General features: G+C 45.6%; 2 protein-coding genes across 2 annotated transcripts; one reads left to right on the top strand and one right to left on the bottom strand.

Moving 5' to 3' along the window:
* Positions 1 to 657: 657 nt before the first annotated feature.
* On the bottom strand, positions 658 to 8,364 carry LOC128426825 (guanine nucleotide-binding protein subunit alpha-13). Its single transcript, XM_053413873.1, has 5 exons — positions 8,046 to 8,364; positions 6,878 to 7,104; positions 3,906 to 3,956; positions 3,113 to 3,313; positions 658 to 2,971 (listed from the first exon to the last, which is right to left on the bottom strand). The coding sequence occupies exons 1-5, from the start codon at positions 8,326 to 8,328 to the stop codon at positions 2,600 to 2,602; spliced, it is 1,134 nt and encodes a 377-aa protein (XP_053269848.1). The 5' UTR covers positions 8,329 to 8,364; the 3' UTR covers positions 658 to 2,599.
* Positions 8,365 to 9,306: 942 nt separating this feature from the next.
* LOC128426826 (regulator of G-protein signaling 9) lies at positions 9,307 to 16,776 on the top strand. The gene is made up of 17 exons (XM_053413874.1): positions 9,307 to 9,375; positions 11,073 to 11,169; positions 11,813 to 11,863; positions 12,391 to 12,497; positions 12,607 to 12,658; positions 12,738 to 12,796; positions 12,883 to 12,959; positions 13,077 to 13,158; positions 14,132 to 14,194; positions 14,887 to 14,916; positions 15,014 to 15,075; positions 15,261 to 15,374; positions 15,466 to 15,581; positions 15,664 to 15,751; positions 15,874 to 16,012; positions 16,104 to 16,186; positions 16,325 to 16,776. Exons 1-17 carry the CDS (start codon positions 9,307 to 9,309, stop codon positions 16,512 to 16,514), a joined length of 1,479 nt encoding a protein of 492 aa, XP_053269849.1. The 3' UTR covers positions 16,515 to 16,776.
* Positions 16,777 to 21,238: the final 4,462 nt, after the last annotated feature.

Here is a 21,238-nt window from a genome sequence, read left to right on the forward strand (position 1 = left end):
ATTACAATAAATTGAATTAAGTTTTGTAAATCGTCAAATGGTATAAAATGAATTGTAACTTCAGAACTAATAGAGGGATGTGAGGGGCCTGATAGAGAAGTTATCACTTAATCCGCAAACTTAGCTGGACTTCTCCTGCAAAAGGAAAATTGTTATACACGACTTTTATCTTTGTATGTATAATGGAAATAGAAAGATGTTTTACTGGGGTTCAAAACACACAGCACATGAATTTCACCAGACTGGTTATAATGAAAATTAGATATCCTGAATGATAGCAACACCAAGTCTTAGTAGAAGTAGTATTCATAATAATAGTAGTGTCAGATCTGGAGTTATGACAGTTAAAAGACTGAATTTCCTGTACAAATATAAATTTGGTTGCATGTTTTGGGTCAGCGTTAATTTCCGTGAATTATTCCCTGGGAAAAAGCTGAAAATGAAAAAAAATAATGTATCTACTATTGTAAAAATATTCCTGGATCCATATCTAAATTTGATGTGTTCTTCACTGACCCACAGTGACCCACTCATCCTTTCACCGAGCTTCGTTGTGATTCGTCCAGTGGTATTTTCCCCCCATAATCCTGCAAACAGACCAATAAACAAACTCCCTGGCCGAGGTCAAAAAGGTTAAATTAAACAAACAGACCCTGGTTTCATTAGAAAAGTGTATTTATTGAGAGGGTTAAAGTGGTATGAGACTTGACACAGGAATGAATTTCAAAAAGGGCGATGTCAAAATTACACAAAAATACATCTACATGAAAAAGTCATCTTCATTGGAAAAAAGCAGTGATTTGAGAACACGTTCAGAAAGGAGGAAGGGGGGGGGGGGGGGAGAATGCCATTTCTACAACCATTTACATATAAAGGAGATAAACCTGAATATTATTTACATGGCAACAGATTACAGTATGTACAACGCCGGGACTGGAAGCGAAACTGAAGCTCACAGCAGGAGAGAAGAACTACAGTCTGTCGATGTGAACAGAGTCAAGAAGGCATGGTTGTGGGGGGACGGGGGGGGGGGGGGGGGTCTGGCAGAGAAACAGATATTTGAACAGTGCCTGGAAGTCGTCCTCCAACAAAGATTGGCCCCCGACAGAAAACAGCCGCTGACAAAACTATTCAGCTCCAGTGGCTTTCTCTGCGTGTCTGTATTTTCTTCTACAAATGTCGTCTTAAAACGGGAAAAATCCTAAACAGCACAAGACCGCATGTAAAAAAACAAAAAAAACTAATCACAGAGGCCGAGTGTCTCTCCCACGACTGGTTACATCTCACCACAGGCAACGTTGGTTTACAGTATATTCTGACCATCTAGAGCAAATCTCTGTACATCTATTAACACACATTCATCATTCAGGCAAACAGGGGAGGTCCGTCCCTTTACGTGGCATCTAATCAGAGATGAGAACAAAGGGAGCGACAGAGGAAGAAGGAGAAGAGGGGTGTGGGGTGGGGGGGGTCTGGGGTCGAAGGTCGGGGACAGTACCAAACACCACACAGCTGTACTGTGGCCCAGCCGAGTCGCACCGCTCCGCCGCCCAGATTAAGATTAAATGATTCAGTTAGTTCACCAACGACGACGTCAGCATTAACTCATCAACCCTGAGAAAACTGTGGACTCCATGTTCACTGGCAAACCCCCGACTCAGCAAACTGAGGGTGAATCGAGACTCAAATATCAACGTAGCTATCTGGTCAACGAGGGAAACGAGGCACAAACGCAGGATTCAAAATGATTTGCTTGTAGAAGACACGAAGTGGAATGTTTAATTTTTTAACAACTCTTTCACCATCGAGGAGCTGGTCCCTGGTCCTGGCCAGCACTGTCAATCTGCTGAGGTGCGAACAAGAAAACATGAGTGGGACGGGAAGAGGGAGGAGTGGTGCTGCCGTATGATAAAACAAGAAAAAACAAAAAAAGGACAATTGTTCAGTCTCCAGATCATCAGAAACCCCGTCTGGACAACAGGGGCTGAGAAACAATGTTCACACAGCAGCACTGGAGAGAACAACTGACACAAAGGGAGTGATTTCAGACTAGATGAATTCAGTGCTTGGACAAAGACTGGCAAATCAACTCTGGCACAGATTATATTGGTACATTTGGACCGTCTAACTCTTCGTTTGCATGTTGTATCAAAAGTACGCGTTTCGCCGTGGTTATGTCCTGTGTGGTTTTATCTGGTTAAGGAACCATGTGGGCCCCCCCGTTTGTTAAAGGTTTCTCTGGTTTCCACAGCCAGGCACTGGAGCTGGGAGTCTTGTGCTGTGAGGCCGAGCTCAGGCCGGAGGAGATGGTCTCAGAACGAAAAGCAGCGGAGATCAGACGTCATCAAACATCCGAACCGTCGGCTCGTCTTTCTTTTAAAACCACGGACCGTCCGCCCTGCTGACTCGTTCCCCTACCAAACCCTGAAGAAGGCCAACTCTTCAAAAGAGGAGCGTAAAAACTAATATAAAAACGGCTGAAGAACAACGCTGACGTCTACTGGATTCTTCTGAGGCTGGTCTGTCTCACGTCCTCTTTAGGAACGAGGGGGAGGTCGTGTCCTCGTTCAGCTCCTCTACGTTCACAGGTGGACCAGGCTCACTGGAGCATGAGCTGTTTGAGGTTGTCGTGGAGGATGGTGTCCTTGACGTCGCGGAACACCAGCCGGATGTTCTCCGTGTTGATGGCTGTGGTGAAGTGGTGGTACAGGGGCTTCTGGGTGGCGTCGCGTCTCTTGGTGCGGAAGCAGTCCACCATGAACGCCTGGATGTCCGGCAGGCTGTGCTCCGGCCCGGTGTAGTCGGAAAAGTATTCCTTGAGCGGAACGCTCTTCACCTTCTCCTCCAGCAGGTCTGTCTTGTTGAGGAAGAGGATGATGGACACGTTGCTGAAGACGCGGTTGTTGACAATGGTCTCGAAGATGTCGAGGGATTCACGCAGTCGATTGGTTTGCCTGTCCTCCATCAGCACCTGGGTCAGACAACAGAGAGAGAACCGTTAGTACGAGGACCGTGGACTTCCTGAAACATGATCTGCTCCAACAAACTGATCAGACTATCTCCAGTGAGGGTTGGTGAGAGAGGGAGGAAACCAGAGGCCGTGTGTTCTCACCTGATCGTATTCTGAGGAGGACACGAGGAAGAGGATGGAGGTGACGGAGTCGAAACACTCGAACCAGCGCCGCCGCTCCGAGCGCTGCCCGCCCACGTCCACCATCTTGAAGGGAACGTTCTTGATTTCAAAGTCATACTCGTGGATTCCTTTGGTGGGTTTACGGGCCAGAAGGATGTCCTGTTGACTCGGGAGATAGTCCTGCAGGAGAGAGGGGAAGAAGATGAGGGTCCACTACACGATAGGGTCTGAAATGTCCTGAGGAAGCCTTTATTAAATTATTTTAACTTTTGTACAACTGCAAGAGGGAAAACAAGGGATAAAATGAAAAAAATCCTCTGCTGTTCATAAGCTATCTGGTTTCAAGGAAGTGGAAATTAATATTTGTATGTTAGCAGAAGTTCAATTATTTTTTCTCAAAGAATTCTCATCACATTGATGTTTGTTCAAGTGTTAATTCTTCCAGAAAGTTTAGATTTATTAGTTAATTATTTGATGCTGTACAATTTGACAGTAAAACTCAGTTTATTGTTGCAGTAATCTGACTTTCTGAACATTTCCTGTCGTCAGATACAAAACCCTGAATAATTTAAGGAACTTAAAACACTTTTAAGAAAACTGAATTCTATGCTTTATAAGAAATCCCTTTAAATACCCTGAAACTACTGTTCAGCGAATAGAAGCTTCTTCTTCTTTGTGATTTTCCTCTGAGAATAATAACCGTACATTTCAGAATTAACTATAACATGCACACGTGTGATTATAACAATCAGTACAGGCAGAAACAACTTACCAGCTCGCCCAGCTTATCCAGATTATCCAAGAAATACTTCACAGACTCACCCTGCGACAGGACAGAGGTGGAATTTCTGTTAATTCTAAGGAACTTATTACATTCAGTCATTTTCCTCATAAAAAAATAAACATTTACTAGCTTGTTGCATGAATCACAAGATATTTGTTGCTGTGGTGGATAAAACACACACACACACACACACAGGTTGGTGCAGACAAACGCACATAACCAGTTTGTTTTCAGAAACGTGCGTGTGCAGAGACCCGAGTCTGCTGAGGAGTTGAGGCAGGATGCAAGATACCGAGTGTTGCATTAGACACGTGTGTGAAGGTGTTTCTTTGATCGAGACAGAAGTGTAGCTCGTGAGGCGTGTGCGTGTGTGTGTGTGTGTGTGTGTGTTTGTGTCGGGGTGTTCTTTCTAGGCCATCCTGACGCTGTTCACACAAAATGAGCGCAAGCCCAGACACGAGGCGGCCGGGACTGAGATACATTCCTTTATCTCTGTGTGTGTGTGTGTGTGTCTTTGTGCGTGTGTGTTTGTATGTGTGTGTGTGTGTGTATCCTGTCAAGAAAACTCAAAGAACGGCTGCAAAAATACGCAAGATATTTCCCTCGCCGTCTTCCCCGTGTCACCACACCTCGTCAGGGAACTTGTTTTGCATGTAATTTGCATAAATGAGATGATAAACCAACGCCCATGTTATACAAATCCACATGGTATCAGTGGAAGCGACTGACTGGGCTGGATTTCTGTGTGAGAGCTCCAACCGGCCATTTCCCTCACTGTAAAGCTCCTGTATTCATCCTTTTGATCTCATGCACAAACCAACCTGACCTGAAAAACCTGTGTGTGTTGTAGGGAGGAGCCGAATGGCGCGGTGCTATGCTAAACCCAACAGACAGGAGAGTCACCTTTCTGTGGAGACAGTTTTAATTCCATCCATAGTTCGGCCTTTCAAAGAAATCTGAGTGGCTGCTGGTTTTAAAAAAGTGTCTAAAAAAAAATAAACCAGTGAGCTAGAAAAAAAGCAGAAGAGAAACAAGGAGTTTCTACGAATGTGCTGCAAAAGCAAATCTGAAAACACGACATTTTACAACAAACGTTTGTGTCGGTTTTATTGTGGCCGTTTAACATGAGGTCAGATCTCTGGCGTCTTTTTACGACTCGATGTGTAAGAACTCTGCACTTTGAACGACACACAGAACGAGAGAGAGAGAGAGAGAGAATCCATGTGTGGGTTCAGCGTGTTCATGTGTTTCTAATGATAAATACGAGCAGGCCCGGGGGCACGTGTGATTTGTGATGCAAATACACAAAGAGCTTGGTCAAAACAGGTTTGGGCCGAGTCCGCCAGTCGCCCAGAAGAGGAGCAGGGAGAATTCACCGGGCTCCCGGAGAGGACGACTGGTTTCTGTGAGTGACAGCTCGTGTTCTCTGCAGCGGTGATGCCCTGAGGTTTCAGATTTAATTCACACTTAGACCCAATCAGAAGGTTTCACTAAACCCATGATGATTCCGTTATGTCTGGAAATCTGTAGCGTCTTGTTTTCATTGACTCTTTGAATAAAGTTCCCAGGGACAACAAACGATTTGCTTTATGAAAGCAGCAGATCTCCACATTTCAGAGTTTGGAGCTATGACTTGGATGTGGCTGCAGCTTCTGGCTTTTATGATCATTCAATAAATGTTTAAGTCATCAACTTATCTTAATATCAATAAACCAACACGTGATTTCCCAGAACCCAGGATTCGCCTTCAGAAATGAGCTAAGCCCGACCTGAGCCCGATGTTTGATGGATTACAGGCACGTGTAGGGCAAGAGGTCGAACCTGATCCACATATCATTAAAAACCTGTTGTCTGAATCCCGCTCGACTCGTCAGGTCTGGTTTCCAAACTTCATCGAGGTGTCGTTAATGTAAAAATCACGTTTCTCAAAGCAAAACGTCATCTGTTCCTGCTTTCTGTATTTTTGAAGATTTGCTATTTTCTTGATTTCCACAATAACAAACTCAATGTGTGTTAGCTACAGCCATACATGCACTTGATGTGTGTGTGTCCTTGTGTAACTCGAGGTGTGCGACACTCTTAATGTTTGTGTGCAAATAAGAGTGAGTGGGAGAGGGAGCCAGGCCTCTGTTTGTGAGCATAAAGCTGTTTAACTACAGATCAACATTCCAGCTCTGATCACTCTTATTCCCTGTGTGTGTGTGTGTGTGTGTGTGTGTGTGTGTGTGTGTGTCTGCACAACCGGCTCACAGCAACCAGCCGAGTGAGCGAGGGAACAAAACAGCATTCAACAGTTCAGCCTAACGCAGCGGAGAGAGAGAGAGAGAGAGAGACACACATTTCACATTTCAGTTTCTGACTCGCAGCTCTCTCCTCAGCTGGGGGGGTAGGGGGGTGGGGGGGGGGGCTCCTCAACAGCTGGACGACGTATTAGGTTTATGACCTGACACCTCACGTAAAGTAAGCAAATACGCGGCAGGATGAAGAAATGAAGACGAGGCCCAGATGAGGACACACGCGTACGGGCCCCGACCACAAGCGTGGTGGTGCAGCTAATCTGGGGTAAACGTCAGTGTGTTAAAACATGCGAGGGAGCGGGGAGAGGTGCTAACAGGAAGCTGACTCAATCACATGTCGCGCTGCTCAACGTAGAGCGAGGGAGGGAGCACCAGAGAATCAGAGAGAGAGAGAGAGAGAGAGAGAGAGAGAGAGAGAGAGAGAGAGAGAGAGAGAGAGAGAGAGAGAAGGGACAGGAGGATGAATCAAAGAAGGAGAAAGTCAGTTCCACTTTCTGTTTTCACAGCTGCGTTCCCCGGGATTTCCAGCCTGTCACCCCAAATTCTGTAGAAACCCCAGTTTCATACACAGGAAACGTCTCATCTGATTCTTCTTCTTATGTGTGAATGAGTTGTTTCGTTATTTCTCTTTGTGTGTGTGTGTGTGTGTGTGTGTCCACGTACCAGCTGAAACTCCCTGCGGCGGTCGTAGGCGTTCTGAATCCCCGAGTCGGCCCACAGGTCTTTGATGGCCGGCAGGTACCTCAGGAAGATGGAGGTCTCGAGCTGCCCGCTGGCCATCATCGCCGAGCGGGTATCGAACGCCATCAGGCTGTCCCCGTGCGGCTGGTTGCCCGGGTCGCCCCACGGGATGTGCAGCTTCTCCCGTGCGTCCACCAGCACACGGACACCTGGAGAGGAAGTGAGGAGATCACTGTCAGAGATGGACGACGGCTGGAGAACGCCACACAAAAACCAAATAACACAACACAACACAAACCTGCTCTGACTGACAGGATGTCATATTCAGGATTTATAAAAACGTGACACAGCTACAAGACGACACAACACGTGAATTCACATTCTCCAGTTTTTATAAATACTCCTGAAACCTGTGATTAGAACTAGTTATTGATTAATCTTTAGTTTTGATAAATTCTAGGTCAACAAAATGTCAGGATGAAGCAAAAGGAACCAAAACACATTGAGGTTTTTTCTTATCACGTGACTTTAGGAGCGTCTCATATTAGTGAAGCGAAAATAGTTCGAATCTGTCAGTTAATGATTCATTTTCTCTCGAGTACTTAATAAAGTATTTTTACTGCAGCTCTCAGATATTCTTAATATTGAGTTCAGGGGACAATTAGAAGATACTACTACTCTGAAAACAAACGTGTATATTTATATTAATAACACAGATATTGGCGTGTTGACTCCGGGCGGCTGTGGTTTGCACGGTGTTGTGTGTTCGATCCCTGTTGTGTGCGTGCGGCGGACAAACAGGAACACGTTACGACGCGGCGCTGGGTTCAGCCTCCATTAGCTTCATCCCTGAGCCTCAGCCCCGGATCCACAGAGAAGTGACGCTGAAGTTTAGAGGTTTAAACTTTGTTCAGATAAAGAACACGAGATAAGATCGGGTCGAAGCTCCGGCGGCGGCGGCAGTGAACTCTGGTTGTTCTGGGTTCTGGGTGTTGCCTCCTCCGCCGCCGCCGCCGGAGCTTCTCCCTCCCCAGCCCAGATGTGGAAACTTTCTCCCCCACGTTGGCCGCCCTCTCGGGGCCTTTTTTCCGCGTCGGCCCGGCGGTCTCGAACCCCACCACCCCCCGTGGTCCCGGCAGCCGGACGTTACCTTTGATAACGTTGCTGAAGATGGTGGATCGGAAGTCCTCGCGGGCGCGCTGGTCGAAGTCCTGCCCGTGGATGATCCGCATTTGCTTGAGGAAAGTGGACTTGCCGCTCTCGCCCGCGCCGAGCAGCAGGATCTTCACCAGCCGCTTCACGTACGGCTTCTCCCGGGACAGGCACCGGTCGATCTCCTTCGACCGGCGGAGCTGCTCCACCTCGCCGTTGTTGAGCAGGCACACGGGCAGGAAAACTTTGAGCACGGACCTGGTCGGCAGGAAATCCGCCATGTTCGCACCAACTTCATCGATGCTGATTTGATGCGCGTTCGCGGGGCGCGGGCACGGGACCAAGCCCCTTCCCTAAACTCAGGAAGTGGAGCCGCCGACACTTTGTCATCAGAGACACTTTTTTTACGTTAACTGACTCACACGCAAACTTTGCTTGTTGTTAATTGTTAGCTACCTGTTTCTTTACGCAACAAACAAACGCGAGATTGCGTGGAAGTGTCAGATCAAAGTCTGTTCTTTCAACTTGTATCGCTCAGTTACACAATTCACAGCTGAAACACGAAATCATGCAGATGTTGAAATAAAAAATCCAACACTTTATTTTGTTTTTATTCAGTAAAATTATCTAAAAATTAAGATAAAACACGCGTTTAAATCGAACTTTGTTCGCACTGTCGCCCTCTGCTGGTTCTCCTCGGTAACTACGCCACACAGTTTGAAAGCCGGGCTGTGATTGGTTGATTCTCTTCGCTGTGTTCAAAGACTGTTGGAAATAATGTGGATTTGTGTTTTTAACACGCATAAAAGTCGAAATGCAGACAAATAAGCGTGGATTTCTTTCTTAAGTTGACATTTTCACCATTAACTTGGGGATTATTTACGACGAGGAGATCAAAATGCTGCAGTTAATATTTGAGAGTGCTACATTTGTATTTTTCACGTACTTTTTCAGGCATTAAAATCAACGTCAGTGAAGGGTCCTGCGCAATAGAATTCTTTGTCTGTATGGCAAAAAACAGGTTGTTGTTATTAAGCTAATTTCATGATAACATACACTCCTCTGTGGGAGATGAGGAGGGTAATGAGGCATGTTGATATGATTTCCCAGCCTCCGTGAAACAGCTGCTGGCGAGCACCTGAACGCAGCATCAGTATTGATCATATCCTCCAGCAGCAGCAGCATCAGCATCATCATCCACATCCACGCACACGACACAGAGGCTCACACGCATCCGAGTGACAGAGACCCGCAGCATCATGACGATCAGGAACACTCTGCGGGACTACGGGCAGAGGTACCGACCGCGGATGGCTTGTCTCAAGAAGGTGGGTTCGAATCCTTTTCTCCATCAGTTGTGGGGATCACAGCCCCTCAGGCGTCTCATACACTACACCTGCAGACGCACCTATACGTGCTTCACTCATATGGATTCTCTGCTTTAACCCTATATGTGCATGTGCTGGTATTTTTCAAGCTACTCCAAGCAATCTGCATTCTCCACAAGGTCCTTCAGAGGAAGAGTACATGCATGTATTCAGGTTGGACGTTATCAAATCAGATATAGTTTATTGTCCCTATGTGGAAATATCTTTGACAGTAAAATGTGCAACAAACAACAACAAAAACTGTACACAAGGACATATCGAGTAAGACCCAGAATAATAATGCAGAATAAAAGGGAGTTGAATATTGAACCTCCCCTAAAAACACTTAAAACACTAAAAGGATATAACACAAAAGAGATGAGAAACAAATACCTACACACCAGAGTGTAAAAGGTGTCAGAAAAAGTGCAAAGGTTTGAGATACATGTCAGATTCAACATGTTTCCTTATTGAGTCGGGATGAATAAGAACTTGACTTAGAACGTTTTGATAATTCACAGGAAGCTTTTGAGGAAAGATCGACAAAACACGACAAGTGTGCCATGTTAGAAATACACACATCAGAATGACATCAAAACAAATCGCATGTTATTTTCCTGTCACAACCAAATGTTCCGCTGTGTTATTGTTGCAACCTTTTCACAGGGGTAAGGTCATTTATTCTAATAAGCATTAAGCCTGGATCAGTATCGGTGGCTCCACATACACCAACCAGCTGCTGGAGGGAAGTTAATCCAGGCACCGTGTCTTAGAACACAAGCGTCTGGGTCCTGAGCATAGACTGGATTCCTCAACATTTACAATCACGAGAGACCAATGAGCAAATCATATTTTAAGAATGTGTTGACCACAGTGTCGTGCTCTCCAGGGGAGTCCCTCACTCCAACCTGATGTTCCAGGACAACTTTGTGTTTTGGTCCATGAGAGCCGCTTTGGTCCGACTCAGCCTGCAGCTTGTCGCCTCTTCAGGATGACTTCAAAGCACAAGGCAACTTCAAACAGGCCCGGGAGTCACAAGCACACACATACACACACAACTTCACCCACACGGAAATTATTGCACTGTACAGTTTCTTGCTCTCCGCTACACACACACACACACACCCACTATGGGATCTGTGGGGTTCCGCTGACATGATAACTAAAAATAAAACCAAGCAGTTTACAGGGAAGTGAGTCACCGCACACCTCCTCCCACACAATGCACACAGCAGCCAGGAGATCAGGGCATTGAACAAACCCCTCGTGTCACCTCGAACCACGATCATGTGCAGCGTCTTGCTGTGAATGACGAAGCTGGAAACCCCCCCGACATGTGTTTCATTACTTTGATAGTGAGTGTTCAGGTCTATTAGAGTTAATAAGATGCAACTTCCCCCTGAAATCTGGGGTTAAATAGAAAATAGATGAACAGTGATGTTGTGCTCATCCAACTTGAAGATAATGATCATCTTTGATTCTTGGATTCGCTCACACACACTCGTACAATCTGAATATGTGTGCCCCTCATTTTCCCACCTCTTGTCAAGGCAACCCCGGGGACCTCTGCCCCCCCCCCCCTCAGTGTCAGCAGTTGTTGTTGTTGTCTTTGTTGTTGTTGTTGTGTTAACCTCTCCTCACCGTGCTCTTGTCCGCAGGCTGAGAAGGTGCTGCTGGAGATGCAGGACCCCAAATCAGGAGTCAAGTCCCAGCTGCAGAGGCTGGTTATCACCACGATACCCCACGCCATTACTGGTGAGGAGGAGACACCCCCCCCCACCCCCCAACACACACACACACACACACACACTCACATACACACACTTGTGATGTTGATATTCAGCAGCGGCTTGAGTGGTTTCTCCTGCTTCGTCTCGCTGGAGGATCCCGGAGCTGAAGGGACAAACTCAAGAGCTAGAGATCTCCATCTCCATGACAACCCCCCCCCCCCCCCCCCCCGTCTCAGAGTCGGGAAAAGTAGGAGGACGATGATGATGATGAAGATAGAGAGAGCTGGAGGAAAATAAATAAAATAAGAGAATGAGAAGGCAAGGGGGTGGAGGAGGTGGAGGAGGTGGAAGAATAGAGGGAACCTCGACTTCTACGTCATCCAGGCAGCTGAATAGAGGAAGGAATGAAGATCTCTTTGTTTCTCTTTCCTTTTCATTCCCCTTCTCCTCTCCTCTCCTCTCCTCTCCTCCTTCCATCCTTCATTCTCCTCCGATTAGCGGTAGCAGAGAGGGGTCTGGTATTAACAGGAACACACACACACACTTACCTAACAACACACACTCAACCCTCTTTTCTTGTTCGCTGTCGGAGCTGCTTTCATAACAGGCCTCGTATAAATATAGATATTTGTCTTCACTAGACTTGTCTGTGTTTCTTTTATCCTCAGGTGAAGACATCATCTCCTGGTTGGCAGACAGATTCCAAATAGATACACAAGGTGAGAGATGAGGATGTAGATGAGACAAATCTCATTTTAAAGCAACACAATGCAGCTTTATTACCAGCAGCATTATTAAATATGATTAAATATTGTGGAACTGACCGAGAGCCGCAGCTTCAAGTGTCAGAATCAGTTCTGGCAAGTTGAAGATTGAAGCTGAATTGTGGATCAGTTAAAAAGACTCAGACGTTATTAAAAACCAGTTTATCTCCAATATTCAGCAAGAAACTTTTAAAATATAAAGAATTCTGAACAGAGTTTGGTGGATTTGTTACAGCAGCAGCTCCTCTGGTTCAGGAAGCAGAGGATCATGGGTAATATCCAGAGTTCAGTTGTGTTGTTGTTTTTATTCTACATGAAAACCACTTCATCGCTCGGACACTGAGCCCCACACAATTAATCCCCACGTGTGGCTGCAGAGGGCGCTGTTGTTCAGTCAAAGTTACATAGTGTTGCTTTAAAACTTTATCATGTCAGGTCTTGATGTTTGTCCTTGTTGACTGTTGTCCATCTTCTGTCTTCAGAGGCGAGGAGTGTCGGCTCCATGCTGGTGGCGTTGGGATACATCTACCCTCTGCAGGACCACAAACGCCTGGTGATCAAACCAGACGCGTCGCTCTACCGCTGCCAGGTACACGCACCATGCTTTCCCATCTTGGGTGCAGCTGTGGCTCAGGGGGGAGAGCGGATTTAGATTTGTCACAATTCAGACTTTCTTTTGCCTTTTTGGTCCTTTTCAGACGCCGTACTTCTGGCCCACGCAGCAGTGGCCTGTGGAGGACACGGATTACGGTGAGTGTGAGCACGTTGTGTTATCTCAGGGCGTGTTGTCATCACTCTCTTAACGCTCTGTCATCTCCTCACACCGAAGCAATCTACCTGGCGAAGAGAAACATACGTAAGAAAGGAATCCTGGAGCTGCACGAGCAGGTGAGAGCGAGACACGACGAGCGGTCCCCGGAGGAATTCATACTGTTGGTATTTTACTGATGCTCTGGGGTTTTCTATGCCCTCAGGAGCAGTACAACCGTCTGCACAAGTGGATGAATCACAAGTGGGATTTCATAGTGATGCAGGCTAAGGAACAGTACAGGTGGGTGTGAGACAAAACCTGAGACGTCTCAGAGACAATTCATGTGGTGGGGATCTAAATCTGTGAATTAAATGTGTGTGTGTCTGTGTGTGTGTGTGTGTGTGTTTGTGTGTTCAGGGCTGCTAAGGAGAGGAAGAAACCCGACCGTGTGGTTTTTGAATGCCAGGAGAGAGCGTACTGGGTGGTTCATCGACCTCCGGTGAGACTCATCGACAGAAAGTATTACTCAGTTCTCTAACCATCACAGCTGAATCATTTCCTCCTGACAAACCAAGGACTCAATATCAACCTGCTCAGACGGCACAGGCAGCTTTCAGGGGGAAGACCCACGAAGCCAGATTTATAAATGATCAGATGAGTCTAATGGGACTTTCTTGAGGATGAGGGAAGGGTGGGAGGACTCACGGTCGTCCCCCATCTGAGAAAGTCATCAGCCCAGTACTGCACACACATCGTCACGTAGATAACAGAGAGAGAGGTCGGAAAATAAATTACACTCCCAGGGTATCTCATTATCTCTACCCATGATGCCTCATTACCATTACATGTCCAGTCGGAGGGAAAGGTCACGGCTGATTAATATTTCACCGTGCCAGGGAGGAGGTGGCGCGGCGGCTTGCAGCCTATCTGGAGCCCCCGGTAAAGTGGGCGGCGGCTCTCCAGACCTCCAGAGCTCCCACAGGACCCGGGGTCACTCTGCTGTCAAGTGCATTGTGGTCGCTTGATGAAGTGCAGATGTGTTTTAAATACTCTCCACTCAGGCAAATATAAACCGGGACGATAAAGGCCCTAATGCAGGTCCTTGATTAAAACAGTCTGGAGCCTCGGACATGAATTATTCAGGTCATATTGTGTTAATCTGATAAAAACAACAGTTCTCTGGTTGAACACAAGCTCAGTTTGAACCCTTGTTGCTGATAGAAAAAATATAATAAAGCTGTCATGTACTTAAGGGACACTTTTGTGTAACTTTCACCACAGAAGACAAGACCATGACTTTAATTCAATTATTCAAAGGGAAGGTTGTTTCATGAAGAGTCAGATTATTGACCTTATTCTGAGTATTGATGTTTACATGTTTCAGAGTCTGATTATGACCACACTGCCTCCTGCCTTCATTAATTTGTCCTGTGATAAACATGTGAATATTCTCTGTTGATGTGTGTGTGCAGCCGGGGACGGTCAGTGCCATGGACTACGGACTGGACAGACGAATAGACCCGAATGCAGACGAGGTAACAGGTGAGTCTCTGCATGTCAACATAAATCCTGTCAATCAGATTAGAGAGTATGAGAGGATCTGATGCAGCTGCTTATCTGTCCTCTCCCTGTCTGCTCTGTAGACATTAATCCATCTTCCACTCAAATTAACCTCTTCTCCTCCTCTTCCTCTTCTTTTCTCTCCTCTCCTCTTCCTCTTCTTTTCTCCAGGGATCATTTCCCACGGCTTCATGTTTTCGTATCCAGACTTTTAAAACTGGTTACCAACACACACACACATCAACACACACACACACACTCGCATCTTAACCTAAAACTTAACTTCATCCATAACATAACTTGTTCTTAAAACCAATTTCCACCTTTAAAGGTGAACTCATTGAAGAGGATCTGTATACATGAACAAATACTGACAGTAAATAAAAATGGACTTTGGGTCTAGAAAGTGAAACCAGTGTCCAAGTGCCTGAAACCTGTATTCTCTCAAATGAACAGCAGAGGGCGACTCCACTGGTTTTATAAGAAGTCTGTCACAAGACGACTTCTCTTGATTTATTATGTCAGTTATATAATAATAATAGAATAATAATAGAGTAGTAGAAACGCATGTACATGCACACAAATAAATAAAATGTCCCACTCTGTCTTTCTGGATTTCTTTTTATCTGTGATATGATGAATAATATGTGTTTTGTTTCCCCCCCAGGCAACAACACCCGACTTCTATGAGAGAATCGTGAGTGAGATTTAATGTGAAACTAAATCATTTTTCTCTCACTGTGTCGACTGTGATCCACGTTCTCAGCCGTCCTCTTCTCTCCTGCCTCCTGTAGATGATCTTCACCCAGCAGGCCATCATGAGGCCCAGAGTCAAGTCGTCCGTGTCCATCGGAGCGTGAGTGTCTGTGTGTGTCTGTGTGTGTCTGTGTGTGAAGAGCAAACACACAAAAATCTTTGTTCTACCCTCAAACTGACCGAGCTTTAGTGGAGGACAGTTAAAATCCATATTATTAGCAGTTATATGTTATAATGTAATAATATCAGGGCAGTTTTCATCTAGTTCCCCCTCTTTTCTTTCAGGTTGGTGAAACACTGCGCCACCTACAAAAGCCACGACCCCTTCCTCTCCTCGTGTCTTCCCAGTAACCCCTGGCTCACCGACGACGTCACCTACTGGAACCTGAACATGCCCAAGTGTGTCAGCTCACCATCAAAACAGTCACTGAGGCTCTACTACATTCGGAATGACTCTGTTTGAATGATTCTCTTCCTCTGTGGTTTTCAGCGTGGAGATCCCGACTAAAATGCGCGTGGAGAGGTGGACGTTCAGCTTCGGAGATCTGCTCTCAGACCCGAGGGGCCGGGACGACTTCAGACTCTTCCTGAGGAAAGAATTCAGCGGTACGCCGGTTGATTGTAGAAATGTAACGGTCCTGCATTGTCAACATTTCCGCCTGTAGAGTTAAGTGTGTCTGCTTCTCAGGTGAGAACTTGGCATTCTGGGAAGGCTGCGAGGATCTGAAGTGGGGCGCAGCTGCGACGATGAGAGAGAAAGCAGAACAGATCTACAAGTAATGCATTCATTTCTAGCTTGTGTTTAATATCGGAACGAATGCTCTTGATTGCTTCATTAGTTAAAGACAGAAAACATAGAGTCACTTTGTGTGTGTTTCCACCAACCCGGTGATCTCAGGGCCTTCCTGGCTCGTGGTGCCCCGCGGTGGATCAACATCGACGGGAAGACGATGGAGATCACAGTCAAGGGCCTGAAGCACCCGCACAGATACGTCCTGGATCCGGCCCAAACTCACATCTACATGCTCATGAAGAAGGTCAGTAAACGCACCACTGTGGAACCTTCCAGGGGCTTGTACTCGTCGCCTGACGCCTCTGATTCCCGATGTGTTTGTGCACGTTTTGCAGGACTCGTTCGGGCGCTACATGAAGTCTCCGGTCTTTAAAGACACGCTGAAGAAGGCCATCTGTCCTGAGGAGCACAAGTTCACGTGAGAGGCGACTTACTCACTCGTTTGCATTTAATCAATAACTTTTTCAGGCAATGTTTAACTTTTATCTTCTGTTTAAAACTATTTTACGTTTTTTTCACTTCCTTCCCGTCCCCTATCTCTCTCTCCATCTTCCAGTGACACTCAGCTGGAGCAGAATGCGAAGAACAGACGACCGAGCCTCAGCCCCATCGTCCTCCGGCAGCAGGACCAGGAGATGAGGGCCAAGATGGCGGCCAACGCCCCCGTGGACATCACACAGGTCATGAGCAAACTCAGCCAGCAGGGGAAGGAGGCGCCTCCTTGTCCTGCTCCTGCTAAGACCTGAACACAAACATCGATCAAATCTACATGTTGATGGCATTTAGCTTTAGTGTGAAGAGTTGGCCTGAGACTTTAAACACGTGGGAACTCACCTCCATGTACGAGTCAGACCATCGGTCACATGTCTGTCCCCTCACACTGTAACTGTCTGTCATGTTGTTTCTCATGATTCATGTGTTGTTCATATATCTAATTCTCTGTAGTGTCTGTAATACTCTGTGTTTTTCTTTATCCTTCATAAACTAATAAAACATCCTCATCCACAACATCTCATCTTCATGTGTTTCTCTTGATTTGTCATTAAGTCTCTGTCTCTCCTCATCGTCCAGTCAAGTGTCACAGGATTCAACACGAGTGAGTGATGGACAAGTCTTTAAAAAGCATCAGATGTCTCCTTTAAACAATTAGTTTGTCTCTTGAACTCTGCTGAACATTTTCCACAATGCTCTCAAATCACTCTCTAGAATAATCCTCCCATGACGCCCTCTGACACCTTCCTCTCGCCCTCTGACCTCACAGCTGTGCCGCTACACCACCCCTGTCCCACACCTGGCTGTCTACTCTGGTTTCAACGACTCCCCCCCTCCCGACGCCTCACCCTCCTTCCCTTTCCTGGCCCACACCCTGGCCTGCCCGTCCCCGATCAGCGTGGCCTTAGACAGCAACTCGGCCTCCGAGCGGCGAGCGGAGGCCAGTGAAGAAGAAAGAGGGGGGGACCCGGAGGCCCAGGTCCCCTCAGGTGGGAGCTCGTCCAAGTCTCGGATGCCGCTGTCGCTGCGCCGCCTGCTGAAGCGGGGCTGCACCCCCTCCACCGTGTTCGCCAGCTTGTCGCCTAAATACCCCTCAGCTGCCGGGGCAAGTAGCCGCATCCAGCCAATCAGCCCCGATCAGCCCAGTCAGGCTCCGCCCAGACGGATTGGCAAGTGAGTGTCGGCCATTTACAGTCACGCAAAATCTATAAATGCAGTCAGAAAGATGTTTTGTCTTTTTATTACTGCTGAAATGTGAATTTAACTTCATTTGTGAACTCTAGTGATTAAATTCTGACCCCTTACTACTGAAGATAATCTCGTCCTTTAATTTTCGGGGTCATAAATAGAAAAGATGGCTGAAATAACACGTCTTTATTTGATCCTAACAGAACATGTGTCAGATGAGTGTCTTATATCCTTTTCTGCAACAGCTTCTTCCAGATTAAAGTGGATATTCCTCCCGAGTGTCGCATCTACCCCATCGAGTCCGAGGACGAGGAGGAGGAGAACCGGGCGGCCTCTCGGGGCGGAGTGGGAGCCAAAGAGATCATCTGCCCCTGGGAGAGCCTCACTCCCCACAACGGGACGGGCTAAAACTGGAAACCAGTGTGGAGCAGACGCAGTGAGTCCATGTGAACGGGCTGGCGGCAGATTTCCCACTCAATGTTTATTGTCCCAGTCTAAACGTGGTCGCATTCTCACCACCAGGCCACAAACAACAACATAAATACCAAACAACAACATTAGGGCAGACACAGAACTGTCAAAGTGAGACTCTACAGAGATTTGTCTGATTTAATCACAAACATATTAGTATCTGCGTTTATGTTCGACAATATGAGAACTTTCATTTGACGGAATAAACAACACAGAAATGTTTGTTTATTACCTTGATTCAATTTCGATATATTTGGTTGAATTTATGTTTTATTTTTATTTACAGCTACTTATGATTCATGATTTGGGTTAAACTGTAAAATATCAAGTCTCGGTTACTTAAAATTGCAATTACTACGGAATTATTGAATTTGTTCCCCCCCCCATCAGTCGGGGTATTAAACTTAAAAATCTAGTATTAAACTTTCCCTGCCTGTAGGATTTAAAAGGCCCAGCTCCATGTCTGCTGCAGCAGGATCCTCCTCCTCCTCCTCCTCCTCCTTACTTCTTTACTTTAAGCGTTTTTTATCTTTTCGTTTAACCTTTCGTGACTTTTTCTGAGATTAATATCTGCTTGTGACGGCCCACAGGCTGTTTCTTCACACAACAGAGAATATTCAGTAGTTCGGATAAGACAAAAGAAAAAAAAGAAACACACACAGAGATCGGTAATTTGCATGTCATTTAATAATGCAAGCCCCTCCTCGGGTCGTTCATAACCGAGAAATTGCCAAGAAATGAATGACGGCATTAAGTCAATGGAAGCAGATATGACTAAAACAACCAATACTGTAAATAACGATAGATGAGCCTAGAATCTGAATTTCCCATGGGATTAATAAAGTATCCATCTATCTATCTATCTATCTATCTAGAGGATGGCGCCACAGTACGATCTAATCGATCCATGCATGTTTTTATAGCATCAGATTAATATTTAAAACCAGATTTATCAGAATAAATATCACACATTCACCAGCGGGATAACTGAAATGACAGAAATCATCTTAGACTTTTTGGTTTGCTCCATGTCCCATCTGCTAACACGGAGGAGGTGGGTTTCCCTTCATGTACAGTCTCTGGTTCTGACATATCTGTAATCACTACGAGTATTTTCCTTTAACTTCGGCCTTATCGTCCCCTGATCTTTCCAGATGTCAGCCCCAGATGTTCAGTGAGTGTTGGAGCATCCAGGAGCCTCCGGACCCGAGCTGTAGCTTTCACATTCAAACCTCGTGTCTGTTTCCGACCAGTAGCCCCACAGCAGCCTTATCCACCTTCACACCCCTCAGAGTTGTGTGTTTTTTGGAGAATCAAGACAACAAAAAGTGCGACGGAGCAGAAACATGTGAATAATTATTTTTGTGATTGCCAAGGAGAGCGAATACATTAATGTTTACATTCTAGTCCGTGATAGGCCAAGGGAGATTTGGACATATATAAACTTTGCCTGTGCACATGCACATGCTAAGATTATAGACAATGTATTTATATATTTGCTGAATCCGTTCTACGAAGTGGAGAAGTGTTCTTGTGCTGCTAAATAGACGTAGATGCCTCATCTCTAATTTACCTCTTTACGACTTTTTATGTGAAAACGCATGAACAGATGCATTTCAGGTGAAGTGAGAGCAACTCGAGTTCATGAATGAGGTTTTGTAACGGAGAGTCATAGTTTTGTATTTGATCCCCCTGCTGTTTTGTAGCTGTTGTTTACTGTTTACTACCCTGAACGAGGTGTTGATGTTCTTCTCACGTGTCCCCCCCCCCCCCCTAGAGATGGTGGTGTGTTTGTGTATGTGTGTGTGTGTGTGCATGTGTGTGTGTGTGCGTGTGTGTGTGTGTGTGTGTTGGGGGGGGGGGGGGGGGGTTACAATGTGAATTAACCGTTGGAATGTATTATCTTTACCATGTTTACAGAAACAAGAATGTGAAATATACCTTGAATTTTGATGTATTTGATTTGTACATTCCATGGCTTGTGTCAAGTGCCTCAATAAATGACTGTGTCTTAATACAAACTGACAGTTTACTCAAATTAATCACAAACATTTCTCCTGTAGGGGCCCTACATCGAAAACTAAAAGAATTCAAAGAAACAGAATTCTGTTCAAGGCCACAACATCCAGAAATTTCAAAATAAAGTATTTTAATGGCTGCAAACCACCAGAGCAAAGTCTTCAATGTGAGTCTATTCTCTCTATGTGCCCCATATTTAAACTTTATAAAATATCATAAACTTTAATTGCAATTGGTGCTTGGTCAACATAATTGAATTGTTCTAATAAACAAGAAAATAAACATCTGATTAAAAACAAACACCTTATACAAAATCTACTACTACTACTACTGATAATAATATATCTGAATAAGACTAGGCTTTATTTATGTGTAATGAACACTTTGGGTGAATTGACCCTTTAAATCAACTCTTATGTAACTGAAGTAGTTTTTCTGATGTAAATCTCTCCAGCTTCAGTAGGTGGTGATGACAGGGAACAGCCACTAGGTGGTGATAAAGCAACGTTAAGTGGAGAAAGGTGCGCACACACTCACACACACACACACACACACACACACTGAACTGTAATCTAAGATGTTTAATGGGAATGTGACATCCAGGAACATGATAGATCCATGAAACCTTTAATATTTAACAAAACAAACTACATTTTCCATTTACTCTAATATTTATGTACATTTTCCCACAGAGGAAACTGGAAAGCATCGTTCAGGTTCTAATTTCCCCACGGACACAGAACCAAGGTCACACTTTTTGCTGAGGGTTTAAGCACCGTATGACAATCTGATATCCGAACAGATCACTGAGACTCTACGTGGTTAAAAGCAACGTCTTTGAACCTCGTTGTCAACACCGTCTCACACCCACCGACTGATCTGAGGTCAGTGAACCGAGGCTGGAGCCCGGCTTTGATCTGTCTGGGTGTTTTTCTTTGGTTTTCTCTGAATAGAAACGTCCGATCGCTCCGATCTCACAACACCCGCACAGGGACGTCCACACGCAGTCCAATCATACATTAGCTTAGCGAGGAGCAGGGAATTTATGCAACTCACTTAACATTCGTCTGAGGTGTGCATATATTAAAATATATTTGTGCGGGAGCATCTTTTAATGAAGCTCTTGGTGTTTGGTGTTACACCTGAATGAGTTTCTCAGACGCTGAAAAAAACGACTCGGTTTCTTCTTTTCCTGACGTGGAGCCTTTGAATGAATCTGGACAGAGATTCGTCATTATCTGCTTTCTGTTCAAACTCATTGATTTCCTTGCTGGGCTGATTGTGTACAGCAGAATCCCAA

Source organism: Pleuronectes platessa, chromosome 21, assembly GCF_947347685.1.
Source record: "Pleuronectes platessa chromosome 21, fPlePla1.1, whole genome shotgun sequence".
NCBI lineage: Eukaryota > Metazoa > Chordata > Actinopteri > Pleuronectiformes > Pleuronectidae > Pleuronectes > Pleuronectes platessa.

Coding starts and splice junctions, on each gene's coding strand:
- LOC128426825 (XM_053413873.1), bottom strand. CDS start 8,328: ATGGCGGATTTCCTGCCGACCAGGTCCGTGCTCAAAGTTTTCCTGCCC. Junction 3,314..3,905: donor TGGATAAGCTGGGCGAGCTG/GTAAGTTGTTTC, acceptor TCTCTCCTGCAG/GACTATCTCCCGAGTCAACA. Junction 2,972..3,112: donor CCTCCTCAGAATACGATCAG/GTGAGAACACAC, acceptor TGTCTGACCCAG/GTGCTGATGGAGGACAGGCA.
- LOC128426826 (XM_053413874.1), top strand. CDS start 9,307: ATGACGATCAGGAACACTCTGCGGGACTACGGGCAGAGGTACCGACCG. Junction 12,659..12,737: donor TGTGGAGGACACGGATTACG/GTGAGTGTGAGC, acceptor CTCACACCGAAG/CAATCTACCTGGCGAAGAGA. Junction 12,797..12,882: donor TCCTGGAGCTGCACGAGCAG/GTGAGAGCGAGA, acceptor CTATGCCCTCAG/GAGCAGTACAACCGTCTGCA.